The sequence below is a fragment of the Rhopalosiphum padi genome, chromosome 2, assembly GCF_020882245.1.
Source record: "Rhopalosiphum padi isolate XX-2018 chromosome 2, ASM2088224v1, whole genome shotgun sequence".
Classification (NCBI taxonomy): domain Eukaryota; kingdom Metazoa; phylum Arthropoda; class Insecta; order Hemiptera; family Aphididae; genus Rhopalosiphum; species Rhopalosiphum padi.
In genome coordinates, this window is record NC_083598.1 from 26,917,596 (window position 1) to 26,939,664 (window position 22,069).

At 34.9% G+C, this 22,069-nt stretch overlaps 1 protein-coding gene across 2 annotated transcripts in view; it reads right to left on the reverse strand.

The window, feature by feature from the left end:
• Positions 1–815: 815 nt before the first annotated feature.
• The window catches only part of LOC132921691 (homeotic protein proboscipedia-like), a 62,073-nt gene continuing 40,819 nt past the window's right edge, over positions 816–22,069 (reverse strand). For both annotated transcript variants that reach the window (XM_060984852.1, XM_060984853.1), the window contains 2 exons: positions 5,956–6,098; positions 816–4,315 (listed from right to left, as the gene is read on the reverse strand). In XM_060984852.1, coding sequence (XP_060840835.1) covers positions 2,333–4,315; positions 5,956–6,098 — 2,126 coding nt within the window. In that variant the 3' untranslated portion in view covers positions 816–2,332. The remainder of the gene's footprint in view (positions 4,316–5,955; positions 6,099–22,069) is intronic.

Here is a 22,069-nt window from a genome sequence, read left to right on the forward strand (position 1 = left end):
TCAGCAGTAGTACCACGTCTTATTCTTATTATTTAGGTGATTTTTAACGTTTAACACGTCGATGTTAAATATTTACAGTTGACTTATACTAGTGTATAGTATAGTAGTTATAATAATATACTTTTGACGTCTTTAAAACAAACAGTTATTGTGATTGGATATCGTTTTAGACGTTCGTATTTTGGTCAAAACAATCCAAATATAATAGTGTTAAAAATCTGTGCGGTTTACATTAAACGGAGTTTAAGAAAGTATGTAAATCCACAAAATCCATCAAATTCGTCACGGGCAACGCCGTGCAGGATCAGTTATACTAATGTATTACCCGAATCGGGTAAATGCGCATGCACTGCCGTATAATAGGTAGTATGCACATCATGCGTAATATTATCATTACGATGTACACGCGATTTCTCCGTTTCCTCGATTTCGTTTCCGTTACATTACCTATTGTACGGTTCATACCACACAAAATCAGATTGTCATGATATTATTATAAAAATAATATATCACGACCGTTTCAGCGCGGCGGCTGCCGTCGCGTATTAACAGTATTTTGTTATTTTCTTTGGCTTCCAAATTGTACGTTATAATATGGCCAATATGGGCTACAATCGTATTATAACATTGTATTTTATATCAAACACTTCGGCGTCGGCTGATGCAAGTACTGATGTCAAGTGGAAAAATAACGACTTTTACCGTTTCTACATTGAGGTATGAGAAACACGTGTTTTTGGTAAATTTTTTGTAGTCTACAACTTGTAAATGAGTATTTTACATAAATGTATAATGATCAATAAGACGACATAATATTATTTTGATTTTTCGGGTATTCATTATTATTATTTTTTATTTTTTTGTATAATTTAATCATAAGTTTTAACTACAATTTATTACAATCGTTAGGTAGTAATAATAATAGCAGCAATATATTTAAATACATAATTAATAGAAATAAAAAAAAAAAAAAAGAAAAACGTATTGCAATCGTGTCCGTTACTTTGAACCATTTATACAACTTTTCTTAAAATTTTTTTTTTTTTTTTTGTCCCTTGCAGCGTTACAATAAGACGAATGTTTTCTACTACATAATATAAACATTAAACATTAGGCATTAATTTATTTCCCTTTTCAACGTATTTTTTAGCGATTCAATTGAAACTAAATAATAATAATAATAATAATAATAATCATAATAATAATAGTAATAATATCATAAAATAAAACGCGACAATAATAATAATTTTATATAAGACAACAATTTCTAATAATGTATAATATAATAATATAATAATAATTATTTTTGTACAAGAAATATTTAACACGACCAAAAGGAAACAGTTATTATATTATTTAGTTACAGTATTTCATCTATAATGTGTATAATTAATGTACAAGGTTGCAATGCAATGCGTCACACGGTTTCAAGTGCAACATCTACATCGCTGTTATTTTACAACGAACTTTTCCTAATCTAGAAAATTAACGGTAAAATAATAATATACAAAACAACAAAAATAATAAATAATAAATCGTCGAAGATAATATTATTATTTGTTTTTCGTTTAAAATAATATGGTATACAAAATAATGATGAAACGTAACGGTTGAATAAAAAAATATACTTAACATAAAAACAATAATATTTTAATGAGCTTGGACATGATCGAATTTTGTGTACAAAAACGAAAATAAATATTATGTGGCAGACAGTTGTTGTTTTCCGAGTGGACATCCGTTTAGAGCCTGTATGATAGAATCTACCGGATTTCGGCGAACCACTGAAGGTTTTTTGGATAAAAAAAAACACGCGAAACGTACAAAACACAAATTCAATCGCAGTTAATATTCATACATTTTAAACGCCACTAATATCATAATAATATTATTATAATGTGAGATGTGAGTTTCGGTAAAACGTTCTACGAAGGTTTCGACGTGCTTACTCGCACACTTTACGCGTGACGACTTGAAGACAGTCTATCTCGGTGCTAATTTTTATAACTTTTGATCAAACGCTAAATATTTAAACAGGTAAATCGTCCGACGGTCGACGGCCACGACTCGGACGACAAGACCCAATCCAAATTAGATGTAAACCGAAAAAAAAAAATACACGTCATGTAGTGATGACAAATATCGACGAATCGCGTCCGCCATGAATACGATTCCGTAAAGACAAAATAATATATTATACCGTAAACGAAAACCGCCGAAACCGCGATGAGTATACGGCGTATAGGCAGACGATAGCAGTAGTACACAGTCCTCACGGACGTGCGAGTCATACGTACGGCGGCGACGATGTGAGCTAATAGTAGAGCGAATCTCAGCTGAGCTGATAGTATTCGGGTGCGAACTCGTTGGCCAGGTTGCTGAGGAAGTTGAAATCGGACGAACTGTTGCTGTTGTCGTGCACGCCGCCGTGGTGGTGATGGTGGTGGTGCGGCAGCGGCGGCGGAGGCGGGTGATGCGCCATTGCGGCGGCGGTGGCGGCCGCTGCTGCCGCGGCTGCGGCGCTACCGGTGACCGGGGCGACGACGGCCGCGGCGACGGCCGCGTTTGCCGGCTGGTGATGGTGCTGCTGGTGCAGCGACGGTTGCTGGTGCTGACAGTGCGGTTCGCCGACCACCGGGCCAGCCGACGTGGAGCCGTTGTAGAAGTGATGGAAACTGTTAAAGTGGTCACCGGACGAATCGGCGGCCGCGGCCGCCCGGACGCTGTTCGGCGGCGTCATGGTCACAGACGAGCCGTGCGCGTGGAACTGGTCGGCGAACGAGGCCTCCAGTTCCGGTACGGCGGCCACGGCGGTTCCGGTACCGCCGCCACCACCTGCCACGGGGTCCACGTAGTACTGGCCGGCTGACACCTGCACGGCGGCAGCCGCGGCCGACTTGTTGTACCTGAGCTGCTGCTGCTGCTGTTGGTGGTGTTGTGGCTGGTGATGTTGCTGCTGCTGTTGGAGTTGCTGCTGTTGATGATGTGGTTGGTGGTGGTAGTCCATGTTGTACAGTTGCGAGCCCGAGTGATGGTCCTGTTGGTGATGTTGCTGCGGTTGGTGATGAACTCCGACGCCTCCGCCGCTTCCCATGTGATGGTTGCTGGACGCGTATCCTTGGCTAGTGGCTTGGTACGTGCCGGCGTAACTCAAGTGGTGGTGGTGATAATCGTCACCGCCGTTACCAGCGCCTCCGACACCGGCGGTGCTGCCGCCGTAACCACTGACGCCGGTCTGCTGCTGTTGGTATGCCTGACGGTGGTGGTAACCCACAGCTGACGGTACAGTGGCGGTCTGCTGGTACGATTCGCCGCCGCCGCCGCCCGACTGATAACCGTTGTTGCTGTAACCGTTACAGTATTGCTGTTGTGGGCCATAACCTGCGCCCTGCAAGTACTGTTGACGGCAATGGCCCGGACCGGACTGTTGCTGTACCCTGCCAGGGCTCTGGACGGCTGCGGCCGCTCCGGACTTGGACTTGTAAGACGAAGACGACGACGGCGGAGACGAAGTTTCCGGCGACATGTACCAGCGACTTTGCGTGGTCGGCGGATACTGTGACATATAGCAGTCCTTGCCGGTGCCGCCGAAATTGTTTTGCTTGTTGTATTGCTGTTGCTGCTGTCTGTAAGCGTCGGCGACCCTCGAGTACGGTGACTTGGCCGCCGGTCCCCCGTTGGACGGCGTCGGCGGTGTAGACACCGAGTGATCGAGTTGCTGTTGTTGCTGTTGCTGGTGTTGCTGCTGTTGTTGCTGCTGTTGTTGGTACATGGCGGCCGCGGTGCCCAGAGGACTCGACAAAGCGGTAGACGGTGTATCCGGCGTAGATGGTGTCAAACTTCCCACGGACGTTCCGCCTCCCTTTAGCGACTTGCCTACTTCCGGCGATATATCCGGCATTAGCCTCATAGGGTCTTTCGGGCACATCGCCGCCGTCGATTTCTTGTTCGCCTGCGCTTGTTCTGGTTTGCCTGATGGTTCCCGCTTGACGGCCATGTGCATTATGCCCTCGTTGGACCGCGAGTCGTCTTCCATTTTCGTGTCGAACGAACTGACGCTGCCGGCGCTACTTCCGGCTCCACTGCTGTTTCGGGTCACGTGATCCATCATTATGCCGGGTGGCAAGTCGCAGTTCTGACAACTTTTCTTGTCGTCCATCTGTTTGTCGCCACCGCCGCCACCTCCTGATGACTTTCCGTGTTTGCCAGTAGTCGTACCAGAACTTTGTGAGTCCTTGTCGTCGCCGTCTTCGCCCTGCTTGTTGATGGTCTGCCGTTTGTGCTTCATCCGTCTGTTTTGGAACCATACTTTGACCTGAAACATGTATATTTGACCAAATTCAATCGCACGTTTTCAATATTTTCCCCTCCAGACAAAATGTAATAAAAAGAAAATCGGAATAGAAGAGACACACGTTCATATTATATTATTGTCGTTATTATTATTATTATTATTGTTCCTATTGTTGTTATCAACACACGCGGCATTATAATATGTATAGGTACAATATAAATATATACATACAATGAACACACGTACGACCAACTCACCGTGCAGCCCATGGGAGCATGACACGTTTTATTTTTATTTTTTCCGTTTCGTGTCCGTCCAAATTACAATTTAATAGGACCACAAACCACATACATATATATCGTATATATATACGGATACATAGCATAAAATATAATGTTATATTCTTGCTATGAGGCCGCGGCGTTTCACCCGAATACTATGTACGGCCGTTTCCGTTGCGTTTGCACGACATACACGAGCCGTTTACAACACCGTGTTTCGTTGTCGTTCACGCGACACGGTCAGATGACTTAAAACGTGAAACATTCAAAATTTCGAATCTGTGGCAAAAGTCCGACAACAATCGAGTACAATCTCTCTGCACCGCCCGCTTTATCTACCCAAATTTAAACTGTACCTTTATGGCTGGTATATGCGTCTAACTGTACTGTTGTTAAATAAAAAACACGACTGCGTTTTTCGATGTCGGACAAACCGCATCGATCGCGTATTGAATGCGCACACACAGCGGTTTTAGTCGCGACCAAACGTGGATATTGTGCATATAATTATATTATGCATTATAATAATAGATTAATACAATAATTCTGACTATTCCAAAACAAATAATAAATTGTTTTTCGATACTATTTTTATAATCGTTCTTTTTTGAGACCATGACAATATAATATAGAAACTAGAATATTTTGATTGCCACCCACCCGCCACACACAGTATAAAAATGTTAAAAACATTCAAAAAATAAAGTGTATTTGATTTCTATAATATAATGTTTTAATAACGCTGACAATGAATGTAATATTGTCTTAATGGCATAAATATTTCAAAACCGCCTGAAGTCATATCAGGAATTATTTTCCCTTGAGAACTGCCTACTTATAATGTACTGTACGAAACCATGTCATTTTTTTTTTGGAAAATATTATTATTATCATCTTGTTCAAGGTCCGAGTTCATTGAAATACAGCTGCATTATACATTAAACGCGGTAATCGCTGGGAAACCGATTTTTATAACTCCGAAGAGCATAACATAATAACAACAGTGGCTATTTATGTTCCGGTACGATTTTACAATGCGAACACACTACAGCACCGGCCAAGACCTGTAATTTAATGTCATTTAATTTTTTCTGATGAACACAATCCGAAACTATGTTTTTTTTTTTATTACGCTTATAGAATAAAAACTCCGAAAAATTATTAACCAGGTAATAATATTATATTTCTAGTCATTTTTTTAACGTAGTTATTATTATTGCACACTTATATTATTTCATTTACATATTATTATACTGTTATTTTTATTATCAATTATTTTTTGGAATATTTTGAGTCTCCAACGACTTGACATATTTATAACTATGACAAGTAATATTAATGTGGTGACTTATAAACAATATAATAATATAAATATATTACCTGTCTCTCGGTGAGATCTAGAGATGCGGCGATTTCTATTCTCCTGGGCCGACACAGATACTTGCTGAAATGGAATTCCTTCTCGAGCTCCAGGAGTTGAGTGTTGGTGTACGCGGTCCGTAGTCTCCTAGGCAAACCGTTTTCTGAAACAAATAAACGAAACGAAAAATATAAACGATTGCCGGAATATGAGATGCGGGTTATAGAATAATAAAAATCCGTGTCAACCTCGAAGTTATTAATTATACGAAAACCTATTGGCGGCGTCTTATTTTTCGCCTTCGCATCTGACAAATGACATTATTAATATTATAAAAATATGAAAACACAGACGGGAAAAAAAGAAACATATTGGCCTGAACGTCCCTAATGACCGTCGGCGGCGTAAGAGATAAATTTTATCCCAATGACGAGGCATCCGAAGCGGACACGAGGGAAGGCCGACCGCATTTGTTTCCGTCAAACAAACAACGCGCACGTTCTGCGCGGCAAAACGTGTTTGTTTTTCTTTTTAAAAAAAGCGTATCTCGCCGACAACTGGCGTGTACGTTGTCGAAATGCGCATTTCCGTTTCACGATGTGCACATCACAGCGGTCTTAGCGATTTCGTGATGAAATTGTGTTAAGAAAAACAATAAGTGGTGTCAACTGTCAGAAATATTTTTAACAATATTTTTATTGATTATTTCGAAATTTGAAATTAAATTCACTACACGAGTCTTAGACGAATAAACCGACGAGCGAGCGTTCTAGGTTTGTGAGTTATGACATACAAATGATCATAGGCAATTTAAAATGATTTGCATGCACTGTTTTTTATAAATAGGTAATATTTCTACATTTAATAGAATACCTATAGGTATATATATATATTTAAAAAAATACATTTAGTAACATAAAATAAAATAATGAAAATCATTATTCTTGGTTTTACGTCAGTTATAATGCAAATTAAGGTTGAATAACTATATTATATATAAATAACTATACAAATATAAAAACTATTACCTATTTTTAACTTTTCTTTCGTAATCTATCGTAACACTCTGGATATAAATTAGGTGAAATTTGGTTCAAGTGATTTTAAAATATTCCAAACATGTAACGATAAGTACTTTCTTTTTTTATCGGGCAGTAATAATATAATATAAACTCTAAGAATAACATTTGAATAGCACACTCCGTATATAGTATACAACTGAGTGAGAATAGGCGATGCTATGTTCCGTCATAAAATCAGTTATAACAATCGTTCATAAAATTTAAATTTTGTTGAGTTGTAAATATTTAAATAAATGTAAGGAAAAAGCGACAATATAAAAACTGTTTATAAAAAACGTTTCGTTTGCCATATAGATTGCGATCATTAAAATGTTTGCGCGATAAATTGCCATTAGGATCAATTATTATTTAAGATATTTTTTTTTACATCAGGTTATTTGTAAATAATTACTGGTATGTAAAATACTATGACTTCATATTTTGCATTCGTTTTCATATATGTTTTGTGAAGTACGATTTATTAGTGCGCAGTATAATAATACGGGTACTTTTATTATTTTGTTTGAAGGAAAACACTCATTGGAAGTGTAAAAACGTTGTATTCGAGGAAATGTTTAACTTTTTTTTTTACTGAATCAGGCAAAACCCGAAAAGGCGGCATCTTTTCGAGTGATTTGTAACGCGCGAGAGACGTCATCAACATTCAAACATTCAACGAATAGCGAAAATACTTGCGGCGGGGTCCCGACCGTTTTCGAGTGACGAGAAACCGATCGAACTCGTGGGATATTTTAATAATGAGAACTCGAATGGCGCATACACTCTTCACCGAAATAGAGGTATATACATGCATGACGTGTGTGTATGTGTGTTTCCTCTAAATGTCATATATTAATATATATATATTTCATAGGTAATAGGTATATACAAATACGGTTCGTTGGGGCGGAATTTGATTTTCGGAAGTCACTTCTCTCATCTCCGCCGTCGTCTCTCTCCCCGTCGACCACCGTATAATATCATCGGTATACTGCAGTGAGTATTGCGAGACGACGACCGTGATGGTATGACGGAATAAGATAATATATAGAGACGGCCGCGGCGGTGGCGGAATCAAAGGCGCGGGCTGCAAACGAAATATTATATTATATTATATTATATAGGACTCACATCTCCGGACGAGACGATATGAGGGTCGTCGAGACGAGAGGAGTTGCGGAGTGCGTGTGCTGCTGTGCTCGTATTCGTTTATATATAATATAACGGTCGGCTGCGACGAGAAATCGACTGGAGGGCGGTGGGCGGCCGTCGTTCATCAGTCATCGTCAAATCTCATATATACGATATGATATGATATGATATGATATATATTATTATATACGCGGCCATGTGTCGCCAGGTAAAATTTAATATCGCCCGAGCGGCAAACGCGAGAGTTTGACTGGATGACAATAAGCGGGCGAGGACCGGCGTCGCTGCTCCGACTTAAACTGCGTACATGTATAAATGTGTGTGTGTATGACATTACCGTCGTCGTCGTCGTCGTCGTTGTTGTTATTATTATTATTATGTATATGTATACGGATGCACGAATATCTTTTACTCGAGCGCGAGAGGGGTTATTGCTGACATCATTTGTTGGGGTTCCGTTTCGGGTTTCGTCCGTCAGTCTCCTGCCGCATATATCGTCCGGTATATATATATGTGTAATATCTATATAGGTACCGCCGACGAGGTTACGACGGCCCGGTTATTGTGGTGGCGAGCGAGGGTGGGGGTCGGTTGAGCATTTTTGTTTCTGTCTCGCGAACAAACATTTTTTTTCTCTTCTTTTCGCTTTTCCAATATAAAACATCCGAAAGTCATCCCGCACCCCTTTCCGCGCTCGTGTACCCCCTCCCTTTCAACTGTCGACCCCCCCCGACACCACATAAAGTTAAGAAAAGTTACCGTATTCTTTTTTTTGTTTTTTCTATACGAAACGCTCCCCCTTTACCCCGCCGACCCTTTTTACGCGTTGTTTTTTTTTTACAGACCGGTAAAAGAATTTTTGATTAATGATATTACATTGATTTTTTCGTCGTGCTCATTCCCCCTCATGCGCAAGGTTTTTACTTACTTATTATTATTATTTTTTTTTTTTAAGTTTTTGTTTTGCATATTTCTCTCAGTTTTCCCTATGGGCGCGCGCGCATCATAACCTTAAGAATTTATGCGTTTGACATGACTGCAGTATACATACCTATTTCTCACCCCATATACTTATATATAATATATATATATTATATAAACGTATAACCTGAACAAACAAATGACTTTTTTTTTTTACTCTCCGTTTTTTAATCGTTCATTATAATATAATGCATACCGGTGTTTAAACTAATCGTATTAAATTATTGTTTACCGATGTTTCTGTTTGTATGGGGTGGGTAGGAAAGGAGTGCAGGAAAACGAAATTTATCCATATCCGTCGATTAAATAATCAAAACGTGACACAGAAACCTGCTAAATCTGTATCGAAACGACACTCAGTTCAGATATACTATTATACGATGCATATAGTGATAATGGATAGGGTAAGTCAATACTTAATACATGACATAATATATATACATATATATATATATATATATATATATATATATATATACGTATACAGGGTGTATCCGATAAATCTGAAATTGTACATTGAAATTACATTAAACTGTGTCAGATCTATACATTATACGCGTAGTCCTATATATAGACGTTGTGAGACGTGTGTTATATTATACACACGCATATAATGATATTTACGATGAGTGATTCATCAAAATATCCACATACGTACATATAGCCTGTACAGACTTCGGTAAACTTTTGACGTTTTCAATGAGAGACCGTTTATGCTTGTCGGAAGCCTCAGCCTCAGTCGATGTAACAGGGGCGGGCTTGCGACTACTACACCCGCGTACGGCGTACTACATGTATATAGGCCGTAATAATCATACGAGACCCTTTGCACTGGGTATATAATAATCTAATTACGATATTCTCAGGTTTTTCTTCGGAAATCCTTAAGCCCTTGAGCAACTTGTCAGGCCGCGTTTATGGATCGGAAAAGGGTATATATGTTATATTTATACGCGATGTATCGCAGCTAGTATACCTACATGTGCACGCGCGAAGGCGAGAACTGCAGACGGTTAACCTGGCGGCGGCGGCGCTCCGTATAAAGCAGTTGTATTTGTATACAACGATGGGGGACGGATGCAAAGTAAGTATAAAATATCGTACGACGAACGGGCAAAGGAGGGCGCGCGGCTATGATGACGTTGACAAAAGGCTCCACGACACTAGTGTTAATAATATAATCTCTCTCATTCAACCGAAATCACCGCGAGTTTGTTATGCCGCGTAACACACACACCGCCCGCGGCTTGGATGCACCTTGTCATCGGTTATATAGGTAATTTTACACATAATATGATACTATGTATAATATATGTATACATCACTTGTATATTATGTGTATACATTTTATATGACGTCATTAACCGTGGCAAATATATACATACACGTTTGTCGTGTGGTGTGTGTGTTCGATGTCGTTTTGTATATTTGTAAAAACATTTATTATTTCAACTCTTTATAATATACAAAACACATTCAATTAGGTAAATAAACATATATTATATGCTGAACATTTAATATAATATAACAAGACAGTGTAGTGAATTTCGATTTTAATAATTAAAATGTTGCATATATTTTTTTTTAATTAAATGCCCACCTAATACTCGTAATAATAAAATAATAAAACAATTATTATAAAAATAATACATTATGACTAGGACAAAGACTTTTAAGTGCTAAAAAACATCAAATATACATTTAAAACTATGAACTAATACATTAAAAAAGTAAAAATATACAGTTAGATATGTCCTAAAAAATGTACTCCCATATTACACTAAAATATTACATTTTTTCTTTAAATATTTTTTTTTATTTTAATTTATTTTATTAAATTTTCTATGTACTTATATGTAAAAATATAAGAACAATACACATCTAATTTAATGTACCAACTGACCATTAAGATAAAAATTAGTCTCTATCATCTTTATGACAATTTCACAGTTTAACATAATTGTTAAACTTAAATCAAGAAAAATATTAACCGAAGTAAAAGTATTTAATTCTCAATAAACTATCAAAATGTGCAAAAAAACTTAAAATATGCTCTTATAATCAAAAAATGTCGTTTAAACTTGAAAATGTCAAAATATGCAAAAATGTGCACTAAAAACTTTAAGTATTTGATCAAAACCATTGTGAAATATATTGTGTACTAACTAAGCGTACAATAAAGTTAACCAGAAAAAATATGCAAATGCATGGAAGTCCTTGCTTTAATTATTACGAATCCATAAAATTAACAAATATTAAAAGGATAGGAACTATACTAAGTAAATGTTATAGAAAAAACTTACGATTTCAGACTTAGATTTGTAATAAGAATTAACCGTGGTTCCAATCACTATAATATACATTTATATTTAAAAAATCCGAGGATTTATCTTAAGAGTTATACAGGACTTGAGTACTGGATTTTAAATAATTGGTATGGATCGACTATGATAAATGTTGGAACTTGTTCAATTTTAAGAATATTATTGTCGGGTGCCTAATTTTTGCATCAATAAAAATTAAAATTGGCATGCACAAAAATATAAAGCAAAAACAACTAATTAAAACTAATCTGTGGAAGTACGTATTCCCACATACAGACAAGTTACCTTATCACAATTAACATTTGGTATATTCGGTTCCGGAAAGGAGGTAATGGGGATTCGGTATATTATAAATGTGTAAGGGTCAATTAAGGGAGTCCGAAACACACCATCTTTATAGATAATATACCATATAGTCACTGAGGCTTCACACCTTTACACCAGATTTATTGCAGAATAATTACGGGATAACTGTGTACACAGTACAGATTTTTAACCAGTGAATCCAGAAATATTGTATCGACCCGGCTCTATCAATTTTAACAAAAACAATAGTTGCACCAGATTTATAATGTACCTAATCATTATTTTTAATACACCATTTGGATTACAGTGTGGAAATTCGACTGACACAATTTATATCTGTGATTCGTTTAATTATTGCCACGAGTTAATATTTGAAAATATTCATCCTCGTTGTAACCTACTCAGGTATATGACTATATCGTCTGTATCATTAATATTGCCATGTTAGAGATCATGTATACAAGATTCATAACAATATTATACACTTGCTGCAGCATGATGATGCAGCACGGAACCGGAAGATCGGATGGCCGAATGGACGTTTCAAAATAATAATATTATGATGCGGCGAGCATATTATTATTATTACTATTATTATTATGTCTGCCCGTGTACAAACGATGAAACGAAACACCGTCTCGCGCGCAACACTCTGTATATTATAATAGTAGTACATTATATTATTTATAGTAATATTATGTCACGATATAATATATGTATTATTATGGTCGACGTGACCGAAAAACATGGCAACCGTTTGGCGCTCACGTTCATCAGTATTCGCGTCTTGTCATTGGTTCGTTTCCTGCCCCGGAGTAGCGGTGGAGCTGTCAATCAAACCCACGGGCCCCGTATATAATAATATTATACATGCACGCACCGACCCTCGGCCCGGGCGACGTATAGTCGGTAGCGGTGGCGGCGGGACAAAAACACTGCAGCGTGAGTTGCCTGTCGCAACACATCCACTAAACAAAATACATATATTACGCTTCTGAAATCCGTACGTCGACGGTGTGTGCATGTGTACGAGTGTAGTTAATTTATCTATATTTTTTCGTCTTATACTATACTGGTCGTCGTAAATATTGCGTACCTAACACTGTATAGTGTAGCGCTCTGCAGAAGATTTTTGAGGCTATAATATATAATAATACTATATAATATTATGTACGTTCTCGACTACTTCGACTTGAATATTATTACGTATGTTAACTAAAACCATTTATATTTCATTTGATAAACCGTTTCTTGGTTTTACATAAATGTCACTAGTGTATTGATTTAATTTGCTAAAGATAATATTATATTAAACATAATCACATAAAGAACACACTGGTACAAAATTATACGAGTTTATTATGGTCTATATTTATACACACTCTCCCCTTACTCATACTTGTCGTAAATGTATCTCAGGTGTGTGTCTAAAATTAATTCGCAGATCTGGCCAAGAATATATTTTTTTAATCTTTCCTTATGAAATCACGAGTCGTTCTAAAAAAAATATCCAAGAGTTAATTTACTACTTTTGAGTTAATTTAAATTCACAGGTCCGGCCACTCTGAAAATGACACTCCTATAACGCGTAGGTATTTAGGTACTATATGTCGTCGTATATATTATATAATATAAAACGAATCTGAAACGAAAAAGTCCCCTCCAAAACGCCGTCGCGTACTATTTAACGCACCATCGTGAATATTATCTCTTTATCACTTATCACGATTCAAGGATGCGATGACTTGCTGTCGTAACACAGCGGTTCAAATCGTCTGCGATCGATTTACCGTTTCCACCGAAACTCGTCGATTATATTCTTCTGGAGAAAATCTCGTGCGTCGACCGTACGTCGTCGTCACCGTAAATCGAATTCTTTCGCATTGTCGTTAGACCGCCGCGTAATTATCGCGGCCAAACACGCGTCTCTCCGTGTGGTTCGTGCGAACAGAGATACCATTATATATACATAGTTTAAGCGTCACCGATCTCGTTGTTCCCGCGATGTCGCTCTGTTTTATGTGTACCTATATAATATATACACTACACACTAAACAGGTATAATATGCAATGTGTTACGGATGAAACTTAGACCGCGCGTAGCGGTGATCTATATATAATATATTATAATATACGCGTGTGCATAGATTATATTATATAACACGAACACACAGTTCGCTCGCGTCCCTCTGCTCCCTCTCGCGCGTCATTCCACCGCCGAAACGGTGCGTCTAACTTATTATTAAAATATGCTAATATGACGTCATACTTCGCTCAAGTACCCGCGCACGAGTATATATATATATACATATCGTCACGGGGAGCGATAAAGACGCGCAGCGTGGATATACGCGTATAATATGTGTGCGTGTGCAATATATATATATATTCGTGCGGGGTGCAACGCGTGTGCAGTGTAGAGTCACGACTTTTGGACGAGGGTTGTCGCGTGCGTGCGTAATTTATATACGTTTCGGCAGACAGTAGTGCGTTTGATCGGGAAGGGGGTTGTCAAAGTTTACCTCCCCACTAGGAAATCGACAGCCGATGACACCATATATGTACGATGTAAATTGCTATGTGTGTGTGTGAGTATGTATGCATGCGTCTCGTGTGTGCCTATTTGTAGGCGTAGGTATATATAGGTAGGTACTTCAATATAATAAACGGGTGGAAATGTGCAATCAGCACATCTCCGCGAAAATCAAATTTCCGCCTATATGACGTCCTTTCGTCGCCGAGGTGGTTGAAACTGTACTGTTTTAATCCGATTAAAAAAAAGTAGCAACAAATAATCCTTGTGTGTAAAATCGGATATATGCATATATTATATTATGTAATATATACACGCCAAACCAAACCACATTTCGTCCGCTCCCTTCTTTATTCGTATAGGTTCCGTTTCATTATCTTATGCTCTGTATATGTATTATATCATTACAATAACGGACGGATGATACGAAATAATATATTATATAAAATAAAAGAGAGAGAGAGAGAGAGAGAGCTCGCGTGTCTGTGTATAGTTTTTGTAGGGGTTGAAAACGCTTAAGAAATGAACGCGTTGAGATAGCATTGACAATATAAATTATATATATATATAAGTAAAGGTATTAGATTATATACGACCAGATGAAAAATAGTGCAATTGATAGCTGTTTGTGTGCGTTATACGAATATTGTCGGTTTGTGCGTTATATTACAACGAGTTTTTGCTACGTTTTTGAAAAATAACAATAAAATTTAGGTATAAAATACAATTACTTGTTAGTTTTTATATATATCATTGTGATCTGCAAATTATTAAGTTGTAAAACGTTTTTAAAGCTGTCATTTTCTAACAAGAATACATTTGAATAAGTACCGTGTTATATTATGCGTCACGTATATTCCAAGTTATAATATAGAGGTAAAAATCGAGTAAACAATATTATAATAAACGAAAAACCGTATACACCATAATATTATAATATAATATGATGCTTTTACGGTAGATAATATATGGACGGTTCAGTAAGCGTAAATTTATAACATAGTCAGCGGTATTCGTTACAAGTGTCTATATTTGACACTAAAAACCAGCCCTTATTACTAACGTTTTGATAATCAATATGGCTTATAAAATTTAAAATTCATAAAATTTGATAAAATAAAACAAAAATCAAACATAGCAATTGTTGATTTCAAAATCATATAGAACTGTACACTATATTATACTACAGTAGTATACTACTATATAGCACTTTAGTATACTAAAGAACTTTTTTTAAAGTTCATACAATGACAACTATTTAGGTATTCATACAATATTATTATAATTTATAAGGTTACTCGTTTGTTACCGCCCCGCCACCAACCAGTATAAAATTTATCGCCCCGCCGAGATCTTAAATCAGCAGGCTTTAATCTAAAATCTAAAATGTTGATATTCATAATCGATATATCTGCATATCTATGATCTTATATGTATTCTACTCTAGTATAACATATATTTAAGGATAAAGGGTATATTATACCTAGCTAGTATAATATTTGAATTTGCATTTTATTATGTAATCGTGTTAGTATGTTTTCGGTTTCTCACTATATTGTATTTAATTCTATTTTAAAATGTATATACCTATCTTACATAATGTACTCGTAATAGCTTATTTCAAAACAGTATGTAAAAATTAATTTTAATTAGTTATTCCTTGTAATATTTAATACTGGCATTAGTGGGATTCAATTTTACAACAAAAATTATTGTAAGAACAATAAAATATGTGCTGTTTAAGTATCTTAAAAAAACTGTCTTATTTTTTTACGTAATGTTACTTTAAAATATTAGTTTTCAACTATGCTATTATTTATTGTAAATAGTTTATCATAACTATTTTTTACCATTATTTGAAAATTTCTTAACGCTGTATAGAAAATTTCATATTATAACGGACGATCACCTGATGGTGAGGTGATAACAAACAAGTACCATTTATAATAAAATATGTACCTTGAATAAAATGAATCGTAACTGACGTATAATACGACGTATGATTTAGTACATAATATTATATATTATAAAATATCGTTTGCACTTAAAAAAAAAAAAAAACGGTAAAGGAAAAATTTTACCTCGAGTTGATTGACCATGTATAATATTATGGTAATGATAGGGGATTGACAGCCTGTTTCCCCGATGATATAAATACGACTGTGAGAGTATTTATACAGACGGGTAAAGATATCTCGCGAAATTCCGAATATTTTCCACGAGGCTCCGTGGTGTATATATATATATATAAATATAGGTATATATAGTGCTGTTATATAAGGACCCTATCGTCGTGTGCCAAAATAACGACACTGCAGCACACTATATTGGAACATTCTCAACAGACACCTCTGTGCGTGTTTATGTCCCTCCCTCCGTCACTTCGATGCGCCGTAGGGCTGTTGCGGTTTATTTTCCTCCTGAGCTCTTTTGAATCCGCCGCAAAGGTTTGTAGTCCCGCAGGAGACGAGCTTTCGGCAAACTCTAAAAGGTTCGTGCGTCAACCGTCGTATTATGTTATATAAATACTGCGTTTATATTATATATTTACACACATTGCACACACTTGCTATATCGTATTATATTATACGTTTACGTTAAAAGAAATAAATGAGTACCTATAATTAGTATTTGAGCACGAGTTATACGGTGTATCAGCGACATTAAAAAAAATCGATTTAAATGAATAAGCTGCAGTACCTCGAGTGTGTAGGTATATTAGTCATCATTTAAGTTTAATACTTTAATACAAATCTATTGGTTCAATCTTAGTAAAATAAAAATCCATTTTCATTTACTATACTTATTTATACCTGTCTTAATTGAACATCGCCAAAAAATATATTTTTCTGAAAATAAATACCAAACTTCCTCACTCATCTATATTAAAACACATTACGCTTATAAAATTTACATGTCGTTATAATATGATCATTATTATTTTAAGTATATTGACTATTATATATTTATATCTATACGGTTGTCATTAGACATGAATATTCACATATCATAATGTAGAAACGATAATAATTAAATGATAATTTGTATATAATTTTATGGTTACAACAATTTGTTAAAAAATTATGTTAGTGGTTGCCAATTGGTAATTAATAATTTATCGTGTCAATGCATTTTTTTTTTTAATGTCGCCGTAACAATTTGTATATTCTAGTTATTTACATTGTTCAGTAGCCAGTAGGCAGTAAGTCACATAATATTTTCTAAAACCCACCTCTCCTATTGTAATAGATCTGATAGAGTATAATATAAGATTACCTATGTATAGCAAGACGCGCCCGAGCAAGATGCACTGATTTCTACGCTGCACTCTTTCTTTTTGTTTCGTGGGCGTCGTATTATTATTATTATTATTATTATTGTACAGACGCACACAAAGAGTTTGCCAGAAAAGCGACGCGGCGTATAACGAAATATATTATACATAGAACAATATTATATTATATATATATAATATATATGTCTACGCGAAATTCGGTGTAGGTATTATTGTTATTATATACGGAGCGCGTATTTGTATATATATAAACATAAATCTATTCAATAATGCCGACAGATGTGTAAAACGTGTTTCGTAAAAAAAATCCAACCACCTACCTACCCGCAAAAAGGTAGTTTTAGACCTTCACGATATATTATATATAGTATGTACTAGGGTAGCACTCAACAAAAAATTTTTTAGTTTTCTCATATTTTGAATTCATTCTATAATTCAAAAAAAAAAAATAATACTGTGAATATAATATGAAGTCATTATATAAACATTAAATGGTAGCTCAATAAACTTAAAAATACCAAATGTATTGTCTTATATGTTATATAACATAATAGTTAAATACTTAAATTTCTATACATACGTATATTCAGTTATTTTAGGAAATTGAAATCTTTTATAGTGGTTTACGTTATTATAGTATAGGTATAAATACTTCTTACTCTCAATATAAACAAAGTAAAATATTTAAATTTATATTTCTGTTCAATTATGTTACAAATATTATATTACAATAAGTAATAATATTATATTTTATTCATCTGACATAGATGTGTTATTTTAAAATATAGAAATAGCTTGTAAAATGTTAATTGGTGCTAGGGATAATATTTTTCAAAACATTACGTAAATATTATTTTATAAAAATATATTGAAAATAAAAAATTATATGAAACATATAATATATATGTCGAGTTTCTCTTGGTTCGAGTTGAAGGTTTTAAAGAAATAATATATATATATATAAATCCTAAACTGATATTGGTAATATTATTGTTGTAGGTACCTATGTATAAAAACCCGGTAGTATAATATAATAATAAGTTATTTAATTAATTTATTTATTGTATAATAAGACATCATTAGAGCTGAAAAGGCAATATATTATTTGATTAAACTAAGTATTAATGCGATATATAAATTATTTTAGTTGCAGCTAGATTTCATTATTATCATTCCACAGGGAAAACCTACTATAATATAAATAATATGAATACCATATATTTGTTTTATATATCCAATTGTTTAACTGCAATTCAAAATAATAATATAAAAATATTAATAATAGTTGAATACCCAAAAAACACACGATTTCAATCAAATACAAATTTGCAAACAAACGTGAGATTTAAATTTTTTAACACACGTGCTAAAACCCCATAATGCTTGTTTGGATGAGTTTAATATAATATTATAATATAATTTTGTATTCTTGAACTTAATAAAATACGGTAGTAAAGCTTCCTGTTATGACGGTGTAAACGATTTAGGAGAGTTACCGTTGGGGAGGCGTACGGGTGCGTCGGAAGTGAAACGGCGGATTGAAAATTATATGTATATCGACGCCCGTGCGCATATAAAAAATAGTAATTAATAATCTAATAATGATATATGTATTGTGTATATACAATTGTTCTCTGGTCATAGACAAAATTTGATTGACGTGACTCTGATTCAATTCTAATCCGGTACGTTTTTTTAGCATAATACACCCATTGTTGTACTTATATGCATGTATGATATTCACGTGTACGAGAAATAAAGCCAAAAGGTTACGTGTTTGAGCAGAACGGCAATAAAAAATTAAATGTTTGTTTACGGTATTTGAATATTATCAGCAACGCAGGATCATCTGCAAAAAAAGTAGTTAAAAAACACGTGGAACAAAGGATCAAATGTCGAGTACAATGCATCATCCAATATAATAATTACAAAATATTATAATATAATATGTGATTAAAACACGAAATCATAAAATCACATTACAATAACACGGTGTTTATACTTTGGATATTGTTATACCATAATGTATCTATATCGTTAGGTGATTTACGATAATAATAATAATATTATTATTTTTTTTTTTTAATAAATAACCACCGCTTAGTGTTGCGGTGATACTTGCCTAGTAATAATAATAAAAAAATAATAATAACAATAATAACATTATATTAAAATATACGTATTATGTCGTGCAATAACGAATACCGCGGAAAAAAATTAATGGAAAAAATGACAAAAAATCAGGAACGGGTGAAAAAAAAACTACTCCCCATCCCTCTGCAGACGTAAATTGATGCGTATATATGCATACCACGTGGGTGGTGGGTGGGTGTGGGCAATCACGCCGATTGTGTATGTTTGTCCACACGCACCCATCACCGCGGTGTTTCCGGCCGGATGACCGGACACTATAATATGTACGCGGGCACACGCTTTATATATAATATAATATTATTTGTACGATATGGTTATTCGACGTCCTCTCCGCCAGGCTCGCGAGGCTATTATAATATATACGTATACACGCTGCACACGTGATGGAGCAGCGGTATTTGTGGGCATTTTGAGTGTGTGCGGCGGTGGCGGCGGCAACGTGTCGCGCTCGCTATTTAAATTAAAACACTAAGCGGTTTTCAATTTGTTCGCTGCAGCGGCTGTCGCGCGCGACGCCGCCACCGCGTACGTCCCCCTCAGAGCTTATGCAAAACGAGCCGCCACCCCGCACCCTCACCCGCCGCAACGGAAAACTCCCCTCCTACTACCCCCTTATTGTGTTCAAACTCGTCGACCGACGGAGGCTGTGTCGTATAATAATAATAATCCGTTCCTCTCGAGCCGTGCAACTGCGAAAAAATATCGAAAAAAAATGTATATAACGATGGTAAAATATATGCTTAAAATTAAATAATATATAAATTCCAACAAACCTAACGAAATCGGTTTCATAATATTATATAGTTTTTAATCATCATATCATGCAATTTAATATTGGCATGCACTGCCCATTGTACCTACCTATATTTTGCAGCCAACGGGTTTCTGGTCCTATAGGTACTCCTCCTATCAGTCCTATCTATGTATACGGCGTTTTATAATTTTATCTTTACATAAAATAGTCACTATATAAATCGACGATAAAGAATGTAAATCATAGTCAACGCTAAAGTGATCTAAATACATAATTATCTTTATTAAAAAATGGCAAATAACAAGCAATAAAGTATATTTTTATACATTAATTGTAAACCGACCTAAAATAGGTTACGACTTCGTACGATTAAAATGTTCAAAAAACTTTAATATGATATTTAATTTTAAGCGAATTATTTATTTATATTTATTATTATTATAAAGTTATCATCAACATAATGATTCTTCATTAACTTCGTGTATAATAATCACCCATTTTTCGAACAAAAACCACTTCCTAGAGATTGTATTATAAATTATACCTAATACATATTGTACGTATTGTATCTACTATAAAGTACTTATATAGCATTTTCTTTAAACGTAAAAAATAAATTGAAATGATTCAAAAACTAATAACAAAATTAAAAAGTCACATAGGTACTATTTTAATTGGTTTTCTGAATCATCTGAATTAAATATTATAGTGTTGCGAAGTAAAATTTCTTAGAAAACGTAAGATAATAATATAATATTCATACATAAAGTTCTAGTTTATTAATATAATACAACGATAACATTTATAACGTTGTATTTAATTGAAAACGTTATCTTTAATTTTGTTTTACTATATAAATTATACGTATAAGTACGACGGTTGTCGACATCATTACAGTTTGCATAGGATGATGCGATATGTATTGTAATTATTTTTTTTTAAACACTACCCCTATTAACAAAGAATAGATACATATCTACACCTTTGACTAAATCTATAGTGTATAGTGTATATTGTATAGTCTATTTAGATTGATAATATGTCTCAAATAAACAAAGATTTCTTTTTTATGATAATGATTGAATATTATAATAGTATATTAGGATATACTATATGACACCGTACTATAGACGTAATAAAAAAAAAAAATTCAAATTCAAATTCAAAATGAAAATTCATTTTGATTTTTATTTTAATATTTAAATATGATATAGAATTAATATACACATGACATTTATCGAATTACAATATAATGCACAAATTGATTATTTCCTTTTTTTCGACTGACACCAAAAATCACGCGTCATTGATGCTCTCAAGCACACATCCATCGAACCCTGAAACACCAGACCCTTAATAGACCCCCTTCACACTCGAATATCAACCCTTCTTACTTCAACAAATATATAATTACCGTTTCTTACGGTTGTTTGTATCATTTAAAACTAAATAAATCTTGAAAAAATATTATGCAATATTATTTTGGTATTAATATTTATATTATGTAATTATAAATTAATTGCAATGATATTATAGGCAAGGTTGTGAAAAGTGAACAGTGACAGATGCCGTAA